Below are 21,699 nucleotides of genomic sequence, written 5' to 3'. Positions count from 1 at the left end.
CTAGTGTTACATTCAGACAATATTAAAACTGTGAGAAGTGGAACAAGACAGCTATAAACAAAAGGCTTAGATTTCTTGCTGCTTCTTTTAATTCTTGAAGTGGATACACACTTCTTGTACACACACAGAAAATCGACCATAGGCTGATCACTTCTTGTTATATTATTGCTTATGAAGCTATGTATTTTGGATTATGTGCCCCTAGTTTGCAGTTCCAATGCATAGACCATCACAGCCTTGACTGTACCATCTTTTGTTTTTCTCCTACTTTAGTACTTACCAGATGTTGACCCAGACTGTACCAAATTACTGGTAGGTCTCCCTACCAAAAAGCCCCAGTGAAGCTTCCTGAAGCCTCTTTTGCCCTGCACCATCACTACAGCACCGAAAATGTACCAAACTTTCCCAGCAGCATAACAGTTATGTTGTCCAGACAAAATACCATACTAAGTAGTTTATACACTTTTAAAAAGAAAGAAAAAATGGTCTAATTCATCATCTTAAGACAATGTTACTTAGGTTACAGATAAGAAAGGATACTGGTTACGGTAATGCTGATGTCTATTTGCAAGTTGACCCCTATATAGAGAATTCCTTTCAGCTCTTTTTCCAGTAGTTCTTCATTTTCCTTTAAAGCTTTGTAACTTATGGAAAGCTACAGGCTTATATAGCAAAACTTGAATAACACTTTCTTCCGTTCATTTTCTTCTGTGTTCTTTCCCTTTACTATTCAAACACTAACAAGACTAAATTTACTGAAGCTGGCTAAGATATATTGTGTTTTTTCTCTTGCCTCTACTGTTCATGCAAACAAAATCACTTCCCATAGAAAAGAAGATATATTTAGGGGCAGTAAACAAGATGCAGCTATTCAGTTTGATTTTTTTTTTCCCCCTAAAATAAAACAGACACCACAATGATGGCAGCACAACTATAACATGGCAATTTTAGCTTGGCAACATGCATGTGTGGAAGATTGCATATATAAATCACACATATAGAAGCTACACGTAAATATAAACAGAGGCTGAGATTCTCAATGCCATTTGGATATATGAGTACTTCCCATTAGAAGGAATAGGAATTGGGCATTCAGATCACTCTAGTGGATTTGAAAGCCTCTTCTGCAAAGTTTTGGATGCCAGCATTTACTCTTGCTTGTAACTTCATTCTTAAAGTATTTTCAATATCTCTACAAGCAGCTATATTTAAGGGGGAGTAAAATTCGCTGGCCGAGGCTGCAACACATGGACACTGCATGGGCAAGCTACTGACCTACAGATAAATCCACACCTGCACGTATCTCCATCCTCATACAAGACTAACAAGATTCCTTGCCTTTCTACCACTCTACCTGAACTTTGGATCAAATTTCCTGTATGAGCTGCTATACCTTCAAAGAAAGCAAGGACACAACTACAGCTCTCAAATGGCCCAAGGCATTAACTTTTTTTTTTTTTTAAAAGGTTGCATTCAACTTTCATGCAAAGGACAAACAGTGACTAATGAGGCATTTGAGTCTGGGAAACTCTGGGAACAAACTGCAGAACAGAGCCTGCAGGCAACTGTGCAAATGTTAGTGAGATCAATAATGTATAGAATATATTGGAAAGCGCTGGGGACACTCGCCTATAGGACACAAGCATCATAAGCTTTGGAGAATGCCCGATTCCTGTTTGATGTTGATTCTTAACGAGTGGTACACAAGATGGAAGAGCCTACTATCCCTCTGTATATACATGATCTTAAAACCAATGGCAAAACTTGGGGGATGAAACAGTAGGTCAAAAGCCACATTCTGTGTCCAAATGCAACTACATCATTTTGCTGAGGTCAAAGAACACTGAAAAAAAGCCAGTTTTTTTTTAATAAGAAGAGGTGGGTGGAATGTGTGATGAAACACTGCTTTGCTGAACCCTAAGGGACCAGGAAGCTTCTCAAGGAAGGATCAGACAGGTACAGGCTCAAGTTACTGACTGGAGAAAGCAGGCATGAATGGGATAAAGATGTGAAACAGTTAAGGAAAGATTAGGGCTGGCATTAATGTACTTTGCTGCCATGTCAAAGAGCCTCTGTTTACAATCCTGATCTGTGTAAGTGCTTGAACACTTCCGTGTATGCAAGTAGTCCTAAGGATTGAAAGGGAACTACTTCTATGCTTAATTTTAACTACACACTTAGGTGCTCCACTAAATCAGTGTTTAAAAGGATTAAGGACTGCTAACCCATATAAAAGCTTCCTTCTACCTTATACACCTGAAGAACATGATTTAATAAATTGATCTGAAAGGCTAATTTATACTACTGTTCTATGCTACTTTTCAATAGTGCAAAACTACCGAAAGGTAATGCAAAACCATCTGAACCTAACATGAGTAAGACCTATTGGCTTTAAAAGCAGTACTCAAATTACAGGATGGTAGTACCACGTGGAATGATGGAATGTTTCTGGTTTCACTTTCATCTCCATTAATTCTCACACTTGCACAAAGCCTCTTCTGTAACATCTATTTTACCAACTAGAAAAGAATACATATACAGCAAAACATTTCAAATCTTAAATTATATAGTATTCCTCTCGGCATACAAATTATTTCATAGATGTTGATTACCCAAGTGGAAGGAAAGGCCTGTCCTCTTCCTCCCACAAGCTAGTCTGATTAGTTAAACAAGTTAGTCTTAAAAACTGATAGCTACTACTGTCTGCAGACTCTGCAAAAGCAAGTCCACATGTAGAAAAGTCTGTAATTGTTGGAGAAGAAGTATTGTAAAGTCCCCAAATCGTGATGGGTGAAAGGCAGATGAAGCAGATCTGCTCTCAACTGGAAGCATCATAAAGAGGGAGGAAGCAGTATCACCATATTTCCTCTTCAGCATGAGAAAGTGTCTCCATGGGACAGCTCAGCAACTTGAAGGTAGTCAGGTTTATCTTAAGGCTTCTTCCTCTTCCTTAGAGAACAATCTCACAAGACAGTGGCCAGTTGCCTGCTTGAGTGAGGATTCAATTTCTTAAGGCTGTGCTGGGGCTAGGCCCACATAGGTATAATCTTCCTTATACACCTTACACTGGTTCCAGCAACTAACACAGTCGCAGGGGATGCAAGCAGCTTATCTCAGATGCTTCCAAGCCACTTTACTAAGGGGTAAGGAGGCAGAGACTGCTTTGCCCATGTCAGCAGAGGGTTACAGAACACCACATGCACAATCTCCAAGTGCAGATCCTACTTCCACTAGGTCAGGCTTATTGCATGGCACCTGCCCAAAGCCACTTTCACTTCAAAGGAGACCCCTTCCTCTCAGGAGGCAGCTGGCTGCTCTCTTGTAAGGCTGTTCTCTCTCTTCCTTAGTAACATTCTTGAGATAAACCTAGATGAAACTTCAGGTTGCTGAGGTTTTCAGGTCATTTTTTTTTTTTCCCCATAAATACAGGATTAGGCTTTGGGCAACTCCCCTAGAGTTCATCTTGTACAGCCATTAGATGCAGAACAGAATGACTACAATGAGAGGAACTGTTGGTAAGGGCTTGATTGAAGTTGCAGCTTAAGGGTAATTTATGACTAAACAGGTTGCATGGGTCACATTATGCACTTTCCTTCTGGATGCATTTATTAGTCTTGCAGGACTCACAGCCATGTCCATATGTGTAAAGGAGAGAGGGCCAGAGAATGGGGCCAAGCACTACCATACAGCTGCTGTACTAATTCTTAGCACACACCTTGACACACTTTCACCCATGTCAAAAAGCCATTTACAGACATCTATATGTACCCTTCCTACAGAAGTGAGATCTTGCAATGCACAAAAAGTTATACTAAGAGTGAGAGGGCAGAGGATTTTCGTTATTTGGACTTGCTACAGACATTCTTTTGTGAATACTTGGCAATATCTAAGACAATAGAAATAGGTTGAGGTGAGTGCTTGATCTGAATACCTATTACAGGAACCAACTAGTAAGGTTAGTTTCTTATTTGACGATTACGTAGTAAGCGTTAGAAGTTCTTCTCTCAGGCATGCCATCTCACCAAAATCAATAGGAGGTGAATATATGCAAGGGGACACTGATGTTTTCACTAGCAAGGTTATGCCTAACCTACTTCTGGTTTGCATCAGTGGAAACCTAGACAGAAAGGTGATAAAAGCAAAGACATAGCTGCAGCACTGGGGGATGCAACAGTACCTGCGGTAGAGAAGCAGCTCAGAAAGGAAGATGCTGTTGCCAGCGCAACAGAAGAGCACAAAGGTTCTGGGCATCGCCTCCTGGACTCCCACAAAGAATTGGGGTTTGCTCTGGCAGAGCCAGAAGGAGGACAGGAAGAACTACCACCATCTGCCCTCCCGCAGGGCAGAACTCTTCCTCTAGGAAAGAGGGCTCAGCTGGCACAGGCGGTGCAACACACATCTCAACTGAAGCTACCCAGACCCTGTTTCTCTTCAGCAGAAGCTCCAGCTGCTTTCAGAAATCCCAATGATAAAGCACAAGCCAAAGAAAGGAATCCAGATCCTATCTTTTAGTTTTGTTCCAAATTAGCAACTGTAGCCCTTTAAATTGTTGCTTTTTTGCCATCATGTATGAGAAAAAGTTGTTTGTCATGTTTCAATACATGACCTGACAGGCTTTTTGTTGGATCCAATAAAAGACCGTTTACAGATATTAATCACCAGACAAGCTTCAAAGGAGACCTTTATGTTCAATAAAAGGTTGATTCCATGCAGTAGTAGATAAACCTTGAGCCCAAATAGATGGCTTTTGTGCAGCATGAGAAGGAACCTTTGCCCTCCTGGTTTTTTGGATACTATTTGCTAATGATCCATGCAGGATTCTGGCCAGAAAGCTGACTCGCTAGGCTAGCCTGCCTCAAAATACAACCATCACAGCACTGAAAGCTTCACGCTGAGAATGGTTAACATTAAAAATGAGCATTTTTCAGTGCCCAGGACACTTTTTGCAGCATTCATTTCTATTTAGCTACTTTTTCAAGGCTTTCCATGTCCCTTCAACAGTACACTTGCTGTGCGGTAGGGATCAAGAAGAGTTCACAACTTATCTTTACTGCCATTCCTTTTCATGTAATAGAGACTGATTCCTCATAACTGCAAGACTGCTATGCCTGGGGTTTCTGAAATGAGGTGGACATGTATGTTCCATCTGCTTAAAAAGTAATTACAGGGATCAACATAAGCTCCTTGCTTTTCATGGAACAACATTTGCTCTTATTAGTGAAATAGCATTTCAAGAGAGTCAGCTACAGAAATATATTGATTGTGGATACAGCTATATTTTGTAACTGTGAAAGTTCTATGATTTTTAAATCAATGAACATTTAATATGCCTGACAAATTACAAAATGGTTCTCCGAAATACCTGCTATGACAATAATGGTTTGAGTTAATGTAGCATGTGATACAGGGAAATCTGCTTTTAATACAAGATATCACTTGCTTAAAAACATCAATTCACTGATGCTTTGTCAACAAATAGTTAAATCTCTCTACCTATCATACATGGGATATTGACACAGGAGATATTCAGGAATATGCTTGTATGCCCAAGAGGCAAAAAAAGATGGTGCATGAACTGCAGCTAATGTTTTAATCTATGACAGTTTGGAGTTCTTAAAAAAAAAAAGTGTCTTGCATTACCCCACATCATAAATAGGGTGTAAACTGTTAAAATAGAAGCATGAGGTGGTAACACAGAGTTCAACTCTTTGGAAGAGAAAGTCAAAGAGGTTTAGAAATATGCCAGGTTCAGGGTACATAGACCGAACTATTTAGGTGTTCAGGCTTGTGGCTCAATCCTCTGTTCTCTCTGCAGCATCTCCATAGTTCTGAAGAACATCACCCCAGGAAGAAGAAAAGAGTGTTTGATATACAGATGACCTGCCACCGAAAACAGACATGTTTCTTCTGTTTCCAGATGTTCTTATAGAAGTGACTATTTCTGTAGGACACTGAATTCTTGAGAAATACTAATTGTTAATAGAAGAGGTCAGCATTTTGCCAGATTAAGTCTTCCTTGGTGGAGAATGGAGAAAGAGACCTGACATAAATTCTATCAATATCTTTGCCACAGATTACAGAACTCAACTGAAGAAATCCTTTTAGGCAGCAACAGAAACTTCTACATGCTATTTGCCTAAATTATTGCAGCTCAAATTTAAGTGAGTAAAGGCATATCCCTTTAACTCTTTCTGTGAAAGGCCACTTTGTGTCTACTCTTTTGGCCAGCAGCATCACACATTTCAAAGATGTATTTGTTCTTGGGGTTGTTCACACTGAGTTGTACTGTTTATAAAACAGTATTACCAATCATAACCACCTCCAGCTGAATAGCTTTAAAATAGGTAGCCTGGATACTAGTAAAACACTTGCTAAAGCAGCACAAAAAATGCAAACACCTCAGCAGGGTAAGTTACCTTTACCTTACACTACTGCAATTAAACTGCTTCTTTTAACTTTGTTTTTAATGAGCTTGAGTGTCTAGTGAGATTCAGGGGTGACTGACTCCCAAACTGGCCACCGCAATTTTCACTCCAAAGAAAGGAGTCAGAAGATATATTTGAAAATGTATATATATACACACATATACACGCCTACCTGTAAAAAGGGATGTCAGCAGAAGCCACAAACTAATGAACATGGAGCAGAGGTAATAGACATAAAGGCAGATTTTCAAGCTGGATAAAGTGGATACATAAAAATAAAAAAGACCACCCTAAGTGGGTAAGGAACTACACAAGCAGCTTATTTCCCACCAGGCCTACAATGCTTAGTACTCCCAGAATGGAAATACTAAAGCTGGATGAAGTCATATATGGACAATTTTCTTGCAAAAGAAGTCAGCCTTACTGAAACAAGAGGTAAGCATTAACCACAGCACACCACTTTTGGTTTTCCTATAGGGAAATTTATAAAAACAATTGACTTTCAAATGTTTTTTCAGAGCGGAATTTTAAATGGTTTCCAGTAAAGGCTAGCAGTAGGCTCAGATGCCTGTTTCAAAGAAGCATATGTATCATTCCACTTTGAATGTCTTGTTTCTCACGTAAGCTGTACAGGGCATGTGTGCTATCTTCTACATGGACAGATGTACAATGACTTAATATCACAGGCTAATACCATGTAAATTCAATTATACATGCTGCTTTTCTAAGAAATGGGGACATATGCAAAACAAATGCAAAACTGCGTTTTAGAGAATTACAGTCACTTGAAGTTTGTTGACAGAAACAGCAAGAAGCATCTCATGAAGTTTCAGGAGTCCAACTCATACCTCATGGACATGTTGACATGGGATCTTCCACAGCTGCTAGCAGCCACCAACAACTGGCTCCAAGGAGAAGAATGCAGACAGATGCTTTTGTCCTCAGCCTTTGTAGAAATCATCCATCAAAGCCACGTGCAAGATCACCACAGCATCTCAAACAATCATCCCAGCATAGCACAGGCCATCCTCTGGTATGTGGTAGTAATAAAGCTAAGCAAAGATCATTATTTTTTTTCTTGTCTCACAATGGTACTGCTTCTTTCTCTGTTGAACTGATTCCACGAATTGCATCAGTTCAAAGTACAAACAGAACAGGTTAAGGTCTAGTAGCAATCAGTGTAGGAAGATGAACAACCAACAATCCAGGGCAATTAGAACATTGCACACTAACCCTGCAGGAGGTCAGTGCTACTGTCAATATGACAACACTGTTGTGAAGGGGGGATTGCAGTGTTTTCTTCAGCTCCTGCTTCCAAGTGTTATTTGTGGGTCAGCAAAAACACGAGAACAAAGCAGTGTCTCTGTTATGGGTGGAGAAAATGTTTTTTTCTTATTGCTCATTCTCTGAGAAGGTTAAAATGAAGGAAGAAATAAAAAAGAAATCAAAATAAAACAAAGGCTGAGGAAGAACTAAAGTTTTGGAAGAGTTCCAAGCAAAAAAATAGAACCCTTCATTAGGAAATGGTGGCCAGCGCTGCCAGTATTGTACACAGGACACATTAATTACTGTCTTTAAGTAGGAATCTAACCCTGACTGCAGGCCTGAGTCAGGAACTCTCACATCTTCACGCTAGTTCTCACAAGCACTCTGTTGTCAAAAAATCCTTTGATATTTTGGGGTTTTACCATGATACTTATCTGCCTTAAAAGATTGTGAGACAGATTTATTGCTTGGATACTTGTGGATTACAGACTACTTTAACATGAAAGGGGGATAGGAATGCATTATATTTGCAGCACAGAGCAAACATTTCTTGTTCATAAAGCATTAACATTATAAACTTCAGCCACTCAAGTTTTCTTCAGTTTGAAGACTAGGACACTAAAACCAGTGACTGAGGAGATCAGTGACCTATAAAAAACCTACATGCATAAATTGGTAACCACACAAACACAGTTGGAGTAATTGTGTATAAAAATAAACACATCCAATCACCCTAAAAAATATCTGACTAGGACTGCCTGCAAATAATTAGTTCTTGATTTAGATAAATTACAAAAAATACTGCACTTCACCTACCTAACAAAGCCTACTTGTACAGACATGAGTGACTAAGCAAGCACTGAAAAAATGTTCACAGTGAACCCGCCTCCTGCAAGTGCCACTTTGATACTCAAATGCTTATTTGTTCTACACAGACGCCACCTCCTGGCCACTTTGATAACTCAGACACAAACGCCTGTATCAAGTACTAAATTTTTTTTTTTTTTTTTAAAGGGAGAGACAGCAGTTCATCTGAGTGCAAAAATACTGCCATTAAAATTTCTCTATTACCAGCTAAAAAAAAAAAGAGTATGCAGCACTGTATGGGAACAATACTTATACTTGTCAGGCATGAGTTGTGACTGTCGAGCTCTTGCATGATTCCCAGAAGTGCCCAACAAGGTATGCTCAATCCCATCTCCACAAGCTGGCCACAAGCTTCAGAGCTTCTCCATTTCCTCCCAGCCTATGTCATAGCCTCAGGTCAACATTGCAGAGCATAAGGGCCCTTATGAGGGCATAAGCCACTATTTGTTCTCAACTACCAGATACTACTGTAAGTAGATAACCAAAACAGATACATGCTACTCATCCCATGTGGATGTTTGAGCCAATAATTCAGCAGAAGGTTGAAGACATCCATTTATTCTGAGCCTTTGCTGAAGTTATCTTTTCAGAGTTAGCACACCCTTCCAGATTTACATATGGCTCAGTCTGTACTTTAGAAAACCATGAGCCAGTAAGTCAGGTAACTTGAGGTGGAAACCCAAAAATCTGAGTAGTCAGAACACTTGAGTTGAACTGGAATGGCTCAGCAAAAGTGTCCACGCAAAACTGTATTCCCTGAGAAGTGGCCCATAATCCCTATGTGGATGAGCAGAGACAGGGCCCTGAGAGCACCAGTGGGGCCTGCAACTTCAGGGATAGGAAAGAGATAGGAATAAGTGGGCCAATACAAACTTCTCCTACGGGTTCAACATGGCCCACTAGGGACCAATAATCCAAACTTATCAGTGTGGCCTAACCAAAGGGGCAAGTATCACACCCCCAGTTTTGAGGAAGGATACAGGACCAGTAAGCACGCTGTATAGAGTCTGCTTCCATGCCACATTACCTCATGCTCACCTACATGAGTGGAGAGGGTATCTGATGACCAGAGGTGTATGAAAGCTGCTAGAAGCATCAAGCTGACCTTCGCCTTCCTTTCTTCCTGCAGTTGGCCCATGACTCACTACCAAAGAGTATGATGAGGGAACTCTGGAGGGAAATCAAATGCCTCCTGAAGATACTGGTCTTCCCACCACCTTCCCAGAGTCCCCTGCTCCTGAGCTTTAATAAGTCTGGCATGCAGGCTGCCCAAGAACTGCTGTCAGGCCTGCTACAAGTTCTAGGTAACTCTGACCATGGCTATCTCCAAGCTCTTCCTTCTCTGTTCCCTTCTCGCTTTTGCCTTAGACCACAGTTGTGAATAGCATGCCTTCCAGCATGGCCTCCCCTTCGTAACCAACCACCTGAAAGCTTGTGTGTCACAAGAATTGTCTACATGCCACTAGACTGCTATATATTTGGAAGAAAATCATGCCAGCAAGCAGGACAACACATCCTTTTCCTCCTGCCATCCTGGGGGCACTTGGCCCAGAACCAATCCATGACTGCATGTTGCCTACTGAAATAGCAGCTCTGTACCTGACTCCAAGCCTCTGATCCTGAAGTGACCACACAGTGGTGTGAGGCATCTCCTCTAGGACAAACTTCATGCTGCTGCTCCCAGGGCCTGACTAAGGAAGGGCAGCCATGAAACCTTTCAAGCTTGCTGGAATGTGGAGGGGAAAAAACATTACTGCCGTGTCAGCAGTTAACCTTTCATTGCAAGTAAACTGACACCTCAACCAGTATTTGTCATGGCTACTGTTCACAGGGTTGTGTGCAGTGTCATTAGCTCATACCCTACAGCATTTATGGAGGGGAAGAGGCTGTATTGCCTCTTGGAAGTTGAGGAAGGTTATACAAGCACATTATCCTTATGTGCAGTTTTCTTAGTTCCTTGGACAGACCTCACATGGCAGGAAATCAGCACCTTGAAACAGAATTGTTTCATGGTAGATTTCTCCTACAGGTCATAGCCATATGGAATTGCTTTTAAAGGCCTAAAACAGCCCTCCTGCTCAGGCTAGCAACTCACTGCCTCTCCACACACTTGGACCCATGCCCTAGTTCCATCTGAAGCCTCGCATGCCTGTCCTCCCTCTCCACCCTAACAACATGTATAGGAAAGCAGTACATTCACCTGGGTTGAATTTCAGTTGCTACAAGCACAGGAGGCTGTAGGCTTCCAAAGAGATCTCTTCAGTATCACTGTAGTAAGGACACATGCCGACACCTCAAAATCTGATTGTTGCCGTGGTCTTCAAGACGACTTCTTCCACCTTCTTGAACTGTACACATACCCCAATCAGTAGTCAGTGACTACTGAGGTACACAGCTTCCTCTTACTGCTGCTGGGTTATCCAGCCACCAAAAATTTCAGCCCTCTAACAACTGACTGAAAATGAGTATTTCCTTGCAGTGTAAGGTGCTACCATATCGGAACACCGGGGAAGCCAAAGAGACCTTGCCACCATTGGGTAGAAAAGCAGTCAGAAAAGAGAGACAATAAAAAAAAAATCTGAGCAACAGAAAATATGACAGAAAAAATGGAAAGAATACTGAGGAAAATTTTGGGTAGATTGTGGAACAGTAGAGTAACAGACTTCAGTGTGACTCTTGACAGAATGTCCGAAGTGCAGATGCCAGTTTAACTTTACACAGCATGGGAAGCACTGCAGTGTCACGTAAGCTCTTCACGTTTTTTTCATGATCCCATTCTATCTACCGGTGCACGCATGTGTCACCCACTCTTGCTGGGGGACTTCACAGTGGTATGGCCCACTCAGTAGTTTGGATCTATGACACCATGGGTATACACTAGGAACAAATTTCTTTTGCATGAAACTAAACCAAAAGATCTAACTTGGATACAAGAGCATGAGCTCTGCAATCCAAACCAGTACATGAGGACAATCAGGAGGATTCACTTCAAAAACACGTAACTGCTCTGAACTAACACGTTAGTGTAGATACAGCTTTTCAAGAGGAACTCATTGTAGACAAGTAGTGGAACCTGTCTAAATATCAAGTGATTCCCTCAAATCAGGTCTAAACTCTACAAATCTCTTTTCAACAGTGTATGCCTGTGATACCAAGCCCATGGGTGGAGCAGAGGAAGAACTGCTTAATTAAAAGCAACACTAATTATGTAATATTTGGGTAGATAAGGTAGTCAAATTTAATACCAGCCCTATTCTGATATCATCCCCCAATTAGTTCTCCACACCTAAGCCAGAACCAATTCTTTTTTTTTTCCCCTATGTAGTTATATTGGCTATACCAGACCTAAACATACTTTTTCTTACGTATTTTCCACCAGTCCTCCTCCAATCACTGGAAATTCACACAAAGAATCCCAGCTTACTTGTTTAGACTTGGGAACAGAAGATTCTAGAGTGGGGAAGAAACCTGGAAACCTTTGCTTAAGACAAAGCCTAACTTTTCTATGCTTTTCATGGCAGCTCTGATTTTTTTTTTCCTTCAGAATCCTCAGATAATTTTAAGAGACCTCATGGGGTCAGCCAAATTTAAGGGAAATAAATTTGTACATCTAACTGAGGTAAGCCTAGTTTCAACGCAGCAAGTTCTGAGCTATTACGAAGCCACGCACTACGGATATATTTCAGTACTGATCAAGGGATAAGGTTTCCACATCAGACAAGTGCAGGATAAACATGCAATAAAATGCCAGTTCTGCAGCAATAGCTTTTCATCCACTGGCCTTCGACCACCAGATGGCATCTGCATACTAGACCAATTCTAATGTGAAGAAAACTGTTACGCCAACTGGATTCGGTCTTTTTCACTACGTAACTGTGTTAAATTCTTGTATAGCATTAATATAAACAAAACAGACCAAGGAAAATAATATGTCTTCTTATTCTAGCTGGTAAAGGCAAGGCAAAAGCCTCTAAGACTAGCATGTCAGTTGTTTGTTGTTGGACCTTTAGGTAAGAGCCTTGAGTAGGAAAGAATTAAGGTGTTTGTTCTCCATCATTGCTTCAACAGAACGGGGCCTTAAGTCATACAGCTCATCCTCCTAACCCAGCCTCCTGGAAACTAGATGCAATTATGGTGCAGTTACGATGTCCATTAAAATGTAATTCTTATAACATGTTCCCTTTCCCAGCATTTCACAGAAATGATACATGTTCTATCTCTGTGGAACGTACAAGAAGCCACTCAGGAATAACGACTTGAAATATAAACATAAAATATCCTTGGGTAGCTAATGGAAAATTACTAATTTATACATGCCCAGAAATTCAACAAGACAATGAGGGACTTACATGAGGAACTGGAGAAACGCTGCTAGGAAGTAGCCAGAGGGAACAATGTGAAATGCTTCTACCTACTTTCACATTATGACACATTTGTTGGGACTTCAAAGTAAAGTGATGGAGAAAAACATTACACTGGAATGTATTTACTCGACAAGGTTGTCCTCTGCATTCATCAATGTTGTGCGCTCCTCTGTTTCTGTTTCACATCATGAGCTGCACCAGTTTGTCCACAAGATACCATTTTTTTTTCTGGCTAAGCCTTTTCAATAGTTAATTGGATCCACCTACAGCATTCTCTCTTGCACCCTGAAGATTCAAACCTTTAAAGCAACATGAGCAGGCAGAACTCTCTACCAAGGGGGAAAAAAAAAATCAGTAACTTAATTATTTTACTCTCTGCAAATATAATTTACTATTTTTGAATATCAGCTATCTGTAAGAGTAGAAAAACTGTAATCCTGCCTATTTGCTTTACTTCCTCCATTCAACAGTAACTCAGGTTAAGTTAAAACACCAAAACTTAACATCTGAGCATGTCTATCATATTTCAAAAGAATTTTCAAGTGGTGCTTGTTTCTAGAGCTCTGCCTGGGAGCTTTCCTCATCTTTAACATAAAGCTTACATCTCCACCTCAAGATACAGAATAGCTTTTGCTGATCTTTATTAGCAGCTGGATCTAGTTAGCACCTGCTTTCTGGTATGGTTGCTTCTAAGACTGAGTCTGCAGTAGGCTAAACAGGAAGCTTGGGCTGCAGATTCTGTAAACTAAAGCAGCAGAACCCAGGAAAGGGGCTGTACTAGGCCACATGCAATGCATATACTCTGTTTAAAGCTCCATCTGTTCTGACTGTTTCAGGCAGCAATAAGTTTTCCCTGGAAAAGATTACTATAGCCATGTATTAGCAAAGTCTTGTGGCACAAGGTCGACCTGGACAGGCTAGACCGATGGGCTGAGGCCAACTGTATGAGGTTCAACAAGGCCAAGTGCCAGGTCCTGCACTTGGGCCACCACAACCCCATGCAACACTACAGGCTTGGGGAAGAGTGGCTGGAAAGCTGCCCAGAGGAAAAGGACCTGGGGGTACTGGTTGACAGCCGGCTGAACATGAGCTGGCAGTGTGCCCAGGTGGCCAAGAAGGCCAACGGCATCCTGGCCTGTATCAGAAATAGTGTGGCCAGCAGGAGCAGGGAGGTGATCGTGTCCCTGTACGCGGCACTGGTGAGGCCGCACCTCGAATCCTGTGTTCAGTTTTGGGCCCCTCACTACAAGGACATTGAGGTGCTGGAGCGTGTCCAGAGAAGGGCAACGAAGCTGGTGAAGGGCCTGGAGCACAAGTCTTATGAGGAGCGGCTGAGGGAACTGGGGTTGTTTAGCCTGGAGAAGAGGAGGCTGAGGGGAGACCTCATCGCGCTCTACAACTACCTGAAAGGAGGTTGTAGCGAGGTGGGGGTTGGTCTCTTCTCCCAAGTAACTAGCGATAGGACGAGAGGAAATGGCCTCAAGTTGCACCAAGGGAGGTTTAGGCTGGACATTAGGAGAAATTTCTTTACTGAAAGAGTGGTCAGGCCTTGGAACAGGCTGCCCAGGGAAGTGGTTGAGTCTCCATCCCTGGAAGTATTTAAAAGACGTGTAGATGAGGCGCTTAGGGACATGGTGTAGTGGGCATGGTGGTGTTGGGTTGATGGTTGGACTCGATGATCTTAGCTGTCTTTTCCAACCTTAATGATTCTATGATTCTATGAAAGGGTTATTTTGAATTATGTTTTTAAATTCTTATTTCTTAGGACATACAGGTGCAGAGATTAATATGAGTTCAAACAGGACACTGGGAAACAGAATGAAATTTTGTCCTTATTACCAATTAACATGTTGAGATTATTATTATTTATTTTAACAAGGCACACTAAGATACAGAACAAGTAACCAGACAGGTTTGCTGGTTTCCCAACAACTTGAGAGATCTGCAAGGAAGATGCTCAGGCACTACCAGTTCCAGAAATCCATGGAAGACAAGAACCTGGCAGACCCATAACACAAAAGTACCCAAATTTGTGTCGTGTCTTGGTAACTTATTTACTGTCCCAACACTGACTTACTGTCACATGGTTTTCCAGTGTTCAGTCCAACACAGCCTGAGGTTCCTTGAGCTTTGATCAACTGATACATGCAGTGAGAAGAATGCTTGGTTATAAGCCCATGAGTTGCATGCAGCCACCTGGTTAGATGCTGTCATCAAAACCTTGATCAACCTTTGGAACAAAGCAAGCAAAATCAATGTATGATCCAGGAGAAAAAAGTATACTGCTGCACTGAAAGCGAGCTTGAAAACTGCTACTGCTAATTAGCAGAAGCAAACAGATGACAGCAGAGAAAAAAATATCCAGGGCTATGCCTAAATATCCAAAGCCTGGCATTGACTCATTGAGTTCCTTTTTATTGATAAGAATGATTATGTGCTTCGTGTGCAATTCTTGTGACAGTCCAGGGCTCTTCGCATACACATGAAGAACTGGAATTTAAACATATACCAGAACATGATCTTCATTGCAACTCTGTTTTGTATTAAAAAACACACTGCTCTCTAAAGCATATTATTAGCCCACGTGGACTCAGAGACACAGACATTTGACTGTGCTGTAGTCGTCTTTGCTCCAGCATAAGGAGACATTCTCTCACCCTTGCTTTTTCACCAGTTCATTTGAAGCCAAATATCCACATTTATCCTCATGTACATTACAAAGCGGATGGATGCCAATCATGAGTCAAGTTACAACTCAAACAAGTTCAAAAGCAATACAATATTGACAGTATCACTTCACCTCTGCTCTTTGCTAAGCTGTAATGTTACCTGTCAGGTTTGTATAACGTGTCTTCATCTCCAACAAACCTGACAGCAAGGAAAGTTCCAGAAACACTAGCCAACTGAGTTTGCCAGAAAGAAATTCAACACCCGGTTAAAGGCTAGGTTTTTACAACTATTATCTACATAAGCCTCTACAAAGCAGGTACCCTTTTCTGTTAACCTTTGAGGTTTAACACCAAAGGCCATGCATGGGATATTTATGTTTGTCATCCACAAATTCCAGCTATCCAGAGTTACTCTCAGGTCACCTTCAGTTCAACTGTATTCAATAGCAGTAGTGTCTTTTATATTTCCATTACTACAGAGCAAAAAAACGTGTTTGCCAACCTCAAACTAACCACATACAGCTCCAGTAATTTAATCTGACAGCTTCCACGGTATGATAGCAATATCCTCTTGGACTTATCAAAAGATAAGCCACAGACAGGAACACTTCTTCATATAAAAGATACCTTGCTGCTCATCAACTCCTATCATCTTTTGGCAGAAACACAGCAGAGAGGATCTCTCTCTTCAAACAACCTTAAAACAGGGTGTAGGCTATTAACAATAAAAGCAACTTCCTTCCACAGATCTGTAGAATCTCCACCGGAGTTTCCCAGGCACATAAGTACCCAGCAATGCACTGTACTGGCATACTACAAGCTGTGTCATATGTACCTATTAGCTCCTCTCTCAGAGAATACAGTACAAATGCAAACTATCTTCATAACAGGATTGTGAAGCTTGGTGACACCTAGCAGCAGTACACTTGCAGTTGATCACACTAAGTTAGAAGCAAAAAGACCAACTCAGACTTCAGTGACCACAAGTACTTCTATGCATCCAGACATAGCAAACTGAATACAATCCACTAGCCTAAGACCCCTTACAGTGTTTTCAGTGAATCTACTTCTACAGCATTTTTGGAAATACATCAGATCAGCACAAGAAGTCTACCTAAAGAGAAATATTGTTCAAGGTATTAGAGCAGCACAATAACCGCAACTATATGAAACACTTTTTTCCCCTCCTTTAAGCAGCAATTGTGAATATTCCATGCATAGACAACACTGACCACTATGAAGCATACAAAAAAAACGAGATGTAAAACAAGAATCTCAAATCAATCAACACAAAAGAGACCAAAGAAGCACTCCTTGGAGCAATATTTTAGATTAGATTAAAGCAGGTATTTCTCTAGTGTTTGGGAATCACAAAATGCCTGTCAACCAAAAAAGAACAAGACATGAGGTTACGTGCCACATTGTACTTTACTATGAAATCAGGAATGGGTATTACTGTCAGATAAAAGGGGGTGGGGGGGAAAATGCAAAAATATCCCTCAAATGGTGTAATGTTTTATACGCCTCTTAACAGGCTCATTTGACAATCCTCCTGTTACTTCCCAGCACACTAACGCTATGCTATTTAGCACCATTTTAGGCTTGTATGGACAAGATGTTTATGTGGAAAAAACTTATTAGCAATTAGACCACCAGCAGCTTCCATGGAAGAAAGAGTTAATTTTATCTGAGTATAACTAGATTCAGGTTCCCTTTTCTACCTCTTCCAGAATGGACAATAGTAAAAATACTAAAGATTGTAAATGTAAGCTGAAGTGGTATGGCAAGTTCTGTTATCTATCTGATGCTCCTGACTTGCTTCTAGTATGGAATATCAATCATATCTGTAGGGATAAGGTTATTAAATCATGTATTTTTTCCCCAATATAGGGTGATGAGGGATGTTAGCAGCTGTCCCAACTCCCCAGAAGTCAAAACAGCACTCAAATCCTTTGCAAGTGATTGCTGCTATATGAAAATAGCAATTCTTCAGAACACCAAAGATCTGGCTTTCTAGTGCCATAAAATAAACTAAGGATTTCCTATTTCTTTATGACACATAAGAAGGCCTGAAGACTTTATTTTCCTTTTGACATAGCATCTGTAATACAAGTGAGCATGTTAGGTACTCACATAACATACAGCTTTACACCTGGACATTTCATGATACAGAAGACATTGTTCCAGAAACTAAGGAAAAAATGGAAAAGTGTTAATCCAGATGTTTGGTAACATGATGCTTCTTATAATAGAGGCTGGCACTTGGTAAAACCCAGCATTTTCAAAACTTGTAAAACTAAGCCTCAAGTAAGCAATGACTTAGAGCAGGAAGTTACCCTGTCAAGGCTTACAGAATAGATTTCATCAATTACCTTATCACAAACTGAAGTTACTCTCACTTATACAGCTCTCATCACTGACTTTCAAGAACAAGTGTCTTTGACCAGTATCAGAAGAAATCTACTTCTACGTTTTATTCTATGTATTGAAACTCTGCTGCTTGCTTCAAGGTGGGGTAAATTAAACCACTGTTCAAAACCACAGACCAATCCAATATAAATCAATAACATATATATGCTGTATGTTTGTTTGGTGTCTTTTTTTTAAAAAAAAAAAACAACAAACTCCACACTTCTTGAGTAACAGTAAGGTATGTTAAAATAACCAGTCAGACTTCATTCAAATGAATTAGACAACTTTTACTAAATGAAAAAACCTACATTTAAAATATGCATTTAAAACAAAATGGAATTAGAAAAGAGACTTAAATCCATAAGAACTTGCTCACTGTGTCAGAAATCAATATATCTCTTGCATTATATAATGTGCCAGTTCATAAAACGTAAGTTACCAGAATCCTCAATTTAACATTTTCAAAGACAATACTGAAGTCAAGAGTTTTATATCTACTGATGCACATTTAGAATGGTATAAATCTGAAGCCTTCCCCCAAAGAATCTTACAAATTTGACAATAATTCAATAAAAGCTTTTGAAGTTGTATCCAATAAGTATTGCATCCTAAAGCATCACAAATCTGTGCCTTTCATTTATCCTACCATAAATTTTGTATCTTCTCTGTATCTTGCCATTTGCCAATGTTAACTCTTTTAAGAAAGGAGAGAACTGAAAAGAAATACTGCGTAACTCTTGATCATGTACAGAAATTATTGCTACTATAGTACACTACAAAGCAGAAGTCTATACAATAGTATATGAAATTTGATCATGAAAATCCAAAGGATATAGTCTTTAGTGACATAAGCCTTAAAATCATGTTGGACATTCATGTAGCAGTTTCAGCACACCACTCGTCAGCTAGCCTATTGCCCGTTGATGAACATCCATTTAAACACACCCTTTTTTGAAAAAGAATGTCAGCTTTCAAAGGCTTAGCAAATAAGGATCTTCATGTTCTGTGGAACTATGTAAGATGAATTTTGATGCAGGTAGGGAGTTACCTGGAAGCTAAGCATGCCAAAGGTGTTTCATGCTAATAAAACTAAAGCCAAGGTACCACATAATCAAGTTACCAACTAATAGGCAATACCATTTTTGTCCTATCTAAGTTAAATGAAGTGCCATAGCACAGTGTAACGTCAATAATTTAAAATAGTGTAGTGCACAAATTCATTGTGTGGCAGTTTAAGTTAAAAAGTCAAGACAGGTTTTTCTGTCTCAATTTATGTTGGCTGTCAAGCTGTCCGGTCTGGGCATTTTGGACTTAGTTTGCCTTTTATCACTACCAGACTATAAACTTTGCATTATAATGGGGCACACATTTGGGCAGCATTATTATGAACAACAGGAGGCTAGGGGGAGGATAAGAGATCAATGGCTGTTCTAAAAAGCCCCTTCCTTAATTCAATTTCAAAGAGAGAGCCGGGAAATAAGACTAGATACCATATTCGCATCATTCTAGCTACAAAATAACCAAAGTAAAAGCAATCAAGCAACAATAAGACCACATTACACAAATGGAACATCATGCTCTCATCTGGTTTAACTATTACATCAAGTTTTAACTGGGATGTTGGTCAACTTTAAAAACCGTGGTAAATGTGAATATGTAGTTGCAATAGTTTTTTCCTAATACTTTTTTTACTCTATGCTGGATATTAGAACTTGGAGCTATACTTGTTACAATACAGTGTCGCACATCTTTCTACTAGAAAAAATTAATAAAGATCCTTTACCCGTCTCTTTTAAGTTAAACGTGTGACATCATAAAGGGTGTCAAATGGCTGGATGGTTTTACAGTGCACACTTATTATATACTGTAATATGGAGTTTTGTCCTTGACAGATCTGATGGTGTTTCTACATTATTCCTTTCTTCACCTCTTCTTCGGTGGATTAGCTGTGCGAGGTGGAGTGACTGGACGCCCAGAATTCAGTCCACCATACTGGTACTTGGCTTTCTTTTCGGATGGTTTCAATATCTTAGAGAAAACAAAGAAGTTCTTTTGAGTCAGTGACAGCTAAGAACATTTCAAATACTATTAAGCCAACATGAAATCTCATTCAGCAGAACAAGAGCGGGGGGGGGAGGGGGGAATCAAATCACAATCCTACAAATTTCTTAATGCTACATACAGCAGTAATACTACTTCTAAATCCTTCTAGTTCTACCACTACGTTGGAGTGGGAAGGGGAAAGAAAATGGGCTGAAAACATGTCCAAGAAGGAGTACGGATTAAAATCTGATCAGAGTAACCACACTAAAAGGGTCCCAATAGTCCATTAGTCTGCATTATTAGGTACTCTGATCACTAGGTATGACTAAAAAGAATCACCCAATTAAACCTTGAAATGAGCATCTGAACAGAGGGAATAACTTAATATGCAGGCGTTTGGAAAATAGCAAGTCCCACACAGTTCTCTGGAGAACAGTTGGTTTGCAGTTCTAATTGTCCACAGACACCAGCCTGCTGTGCAGGCTTCTCTGTAGCTCAGGTATATTACCCTAAACTAACTATAAGCACATCAACAAGCAGACTAACTCAGTCCATACAGCCCAACACCTAAAGGAATACTTAACGTACAAATATATCATACCTGAAAGGAACACATCAGAGTTTCATCCACACTCATCATGCCCCCTGCATTGTCAAACTCTCCACAATAATTTGGAGCTGAGAATAGGGTGACCAACTGCCGTTTAGCAAAGAATTCATATCCATCTTCAACCACCTGTCAACACCAGAGAAATCAATACAGCTCACATCCGTTTTTTTTTTTTTAAAGAAAAGAGTCAGTCTTGAGGCAAACAGGACTTTAATATTAAAGAGATGAAAAGAACTCATCAAAAAGGTATTTTATATGTCTTGGCTTTCAGACTGCACAGGTTCAGTCATTTTGTCTTATCTGGACCCTGAATGCCAGATCAGGTAGCTTAACCTGTCTGACACTTCCAATGTTAAATATGCATTAGCTTGACTGTTCAATATTTTCATACCTGAAGTCCAATTATGCACTGCCAGTTTAAGGATTCCCAGTTTTTTATGGTTTATACACAGAATTTGGATGTTTGACCTATTAGTTTGGAGCACACAAGGTTTGGATACCATCTTCATTGCAACTGTAACCGTTAAGTTTCACTTACACTAGTGTTGATCATACAAACCTCAAGTGTAGGCTTTTTTATAATTTTGACGCTCTAAAAGCAAAGTCGTTCTGCCATATTTTCTCTAAGAGCATAATTCACCTTTAAAATAGTGCAAGTAGTATGATGCATCAGCTAAGGATGTTCCCTCTTCCCCAAAATAGAAGTCTCACATTATAATGTAGTGAAACTAGTGCACCAACCACTCACTTTGGTCCAATCATCATGGTCTTTTAAAATATGTCATACTTCTTTTATAAAGAACTGAAGTGACTACATGAATACAGGAAATTGGTAGCAATCTTGATCAGCAGTTAAGAAATCTTAATATCCATTCAACACACTGACTAATCTTCTCTAATGTTTTAGCAGTAAAATTGCAAGGAGAAATATGTAAGTGTTCTGATAATATACCCACACCTAATAGTGACACAGAATAAAAAGCTTATTTTTGTTTCACAGCAGGAGAGTTTTTAAAACTGACTAAATAATGAAACTGAAATGT

The 21,699-nt window shown here is 40.1% G+C and overlaps 1 protein-coding gene across 2 annotated transcripts in view; it reads right to left on the bottom strand.

Annotated features, from left to right (window-relative positions):
- Positions 1-17,655: 17,655 nt before the first annotated feature.
- The window catches only part of PPP1CB (protein phosphatase 1 catalytic subunit beta), a 30,066-nt gene continuing 26,022 nt past the window's right edge, over positions 17,656-21,699 (bottom strand). For both annotated transcript variants that reach the window (XM_075146852.1, XM_075146853.1), the window contains exons 7-8: positions 20,648-20,782; positions 17,656-20,031 (exon numbers count right to left, since the gene is read on the bottom strand). In XM_075146852.1, the coding sequence (XP_075002953.1) occupies positions 19,927-20,031; positions 20,648-20,782 (240 nt within the window). In that variant the 3' untranslated portion in view covers positions 17,656-19,926. The remainder of the gene's footprint in view (positions 20,032-20,647; positions 20,783-21,699) is intronic.

This window comes from Calonectris borealis, chromosome 3, assembly GCF_964195595.1.
Source record: "Calonectris borealis chromosome 3, bCalBor7.hap1.2, whole genome shotgun sequence".
Taxonomy (NCBI): domain Eukaryota; kingdom Metazoa; phylum Chordata; class Aves; order Procellariiformes; family Procellariidae; genus Calonectris; species Calonectris borealis.
Note: the sequence above shows the minus strand (reverse complement) of the source record. Positions and strands in the feature narration are given on the sequence as shown.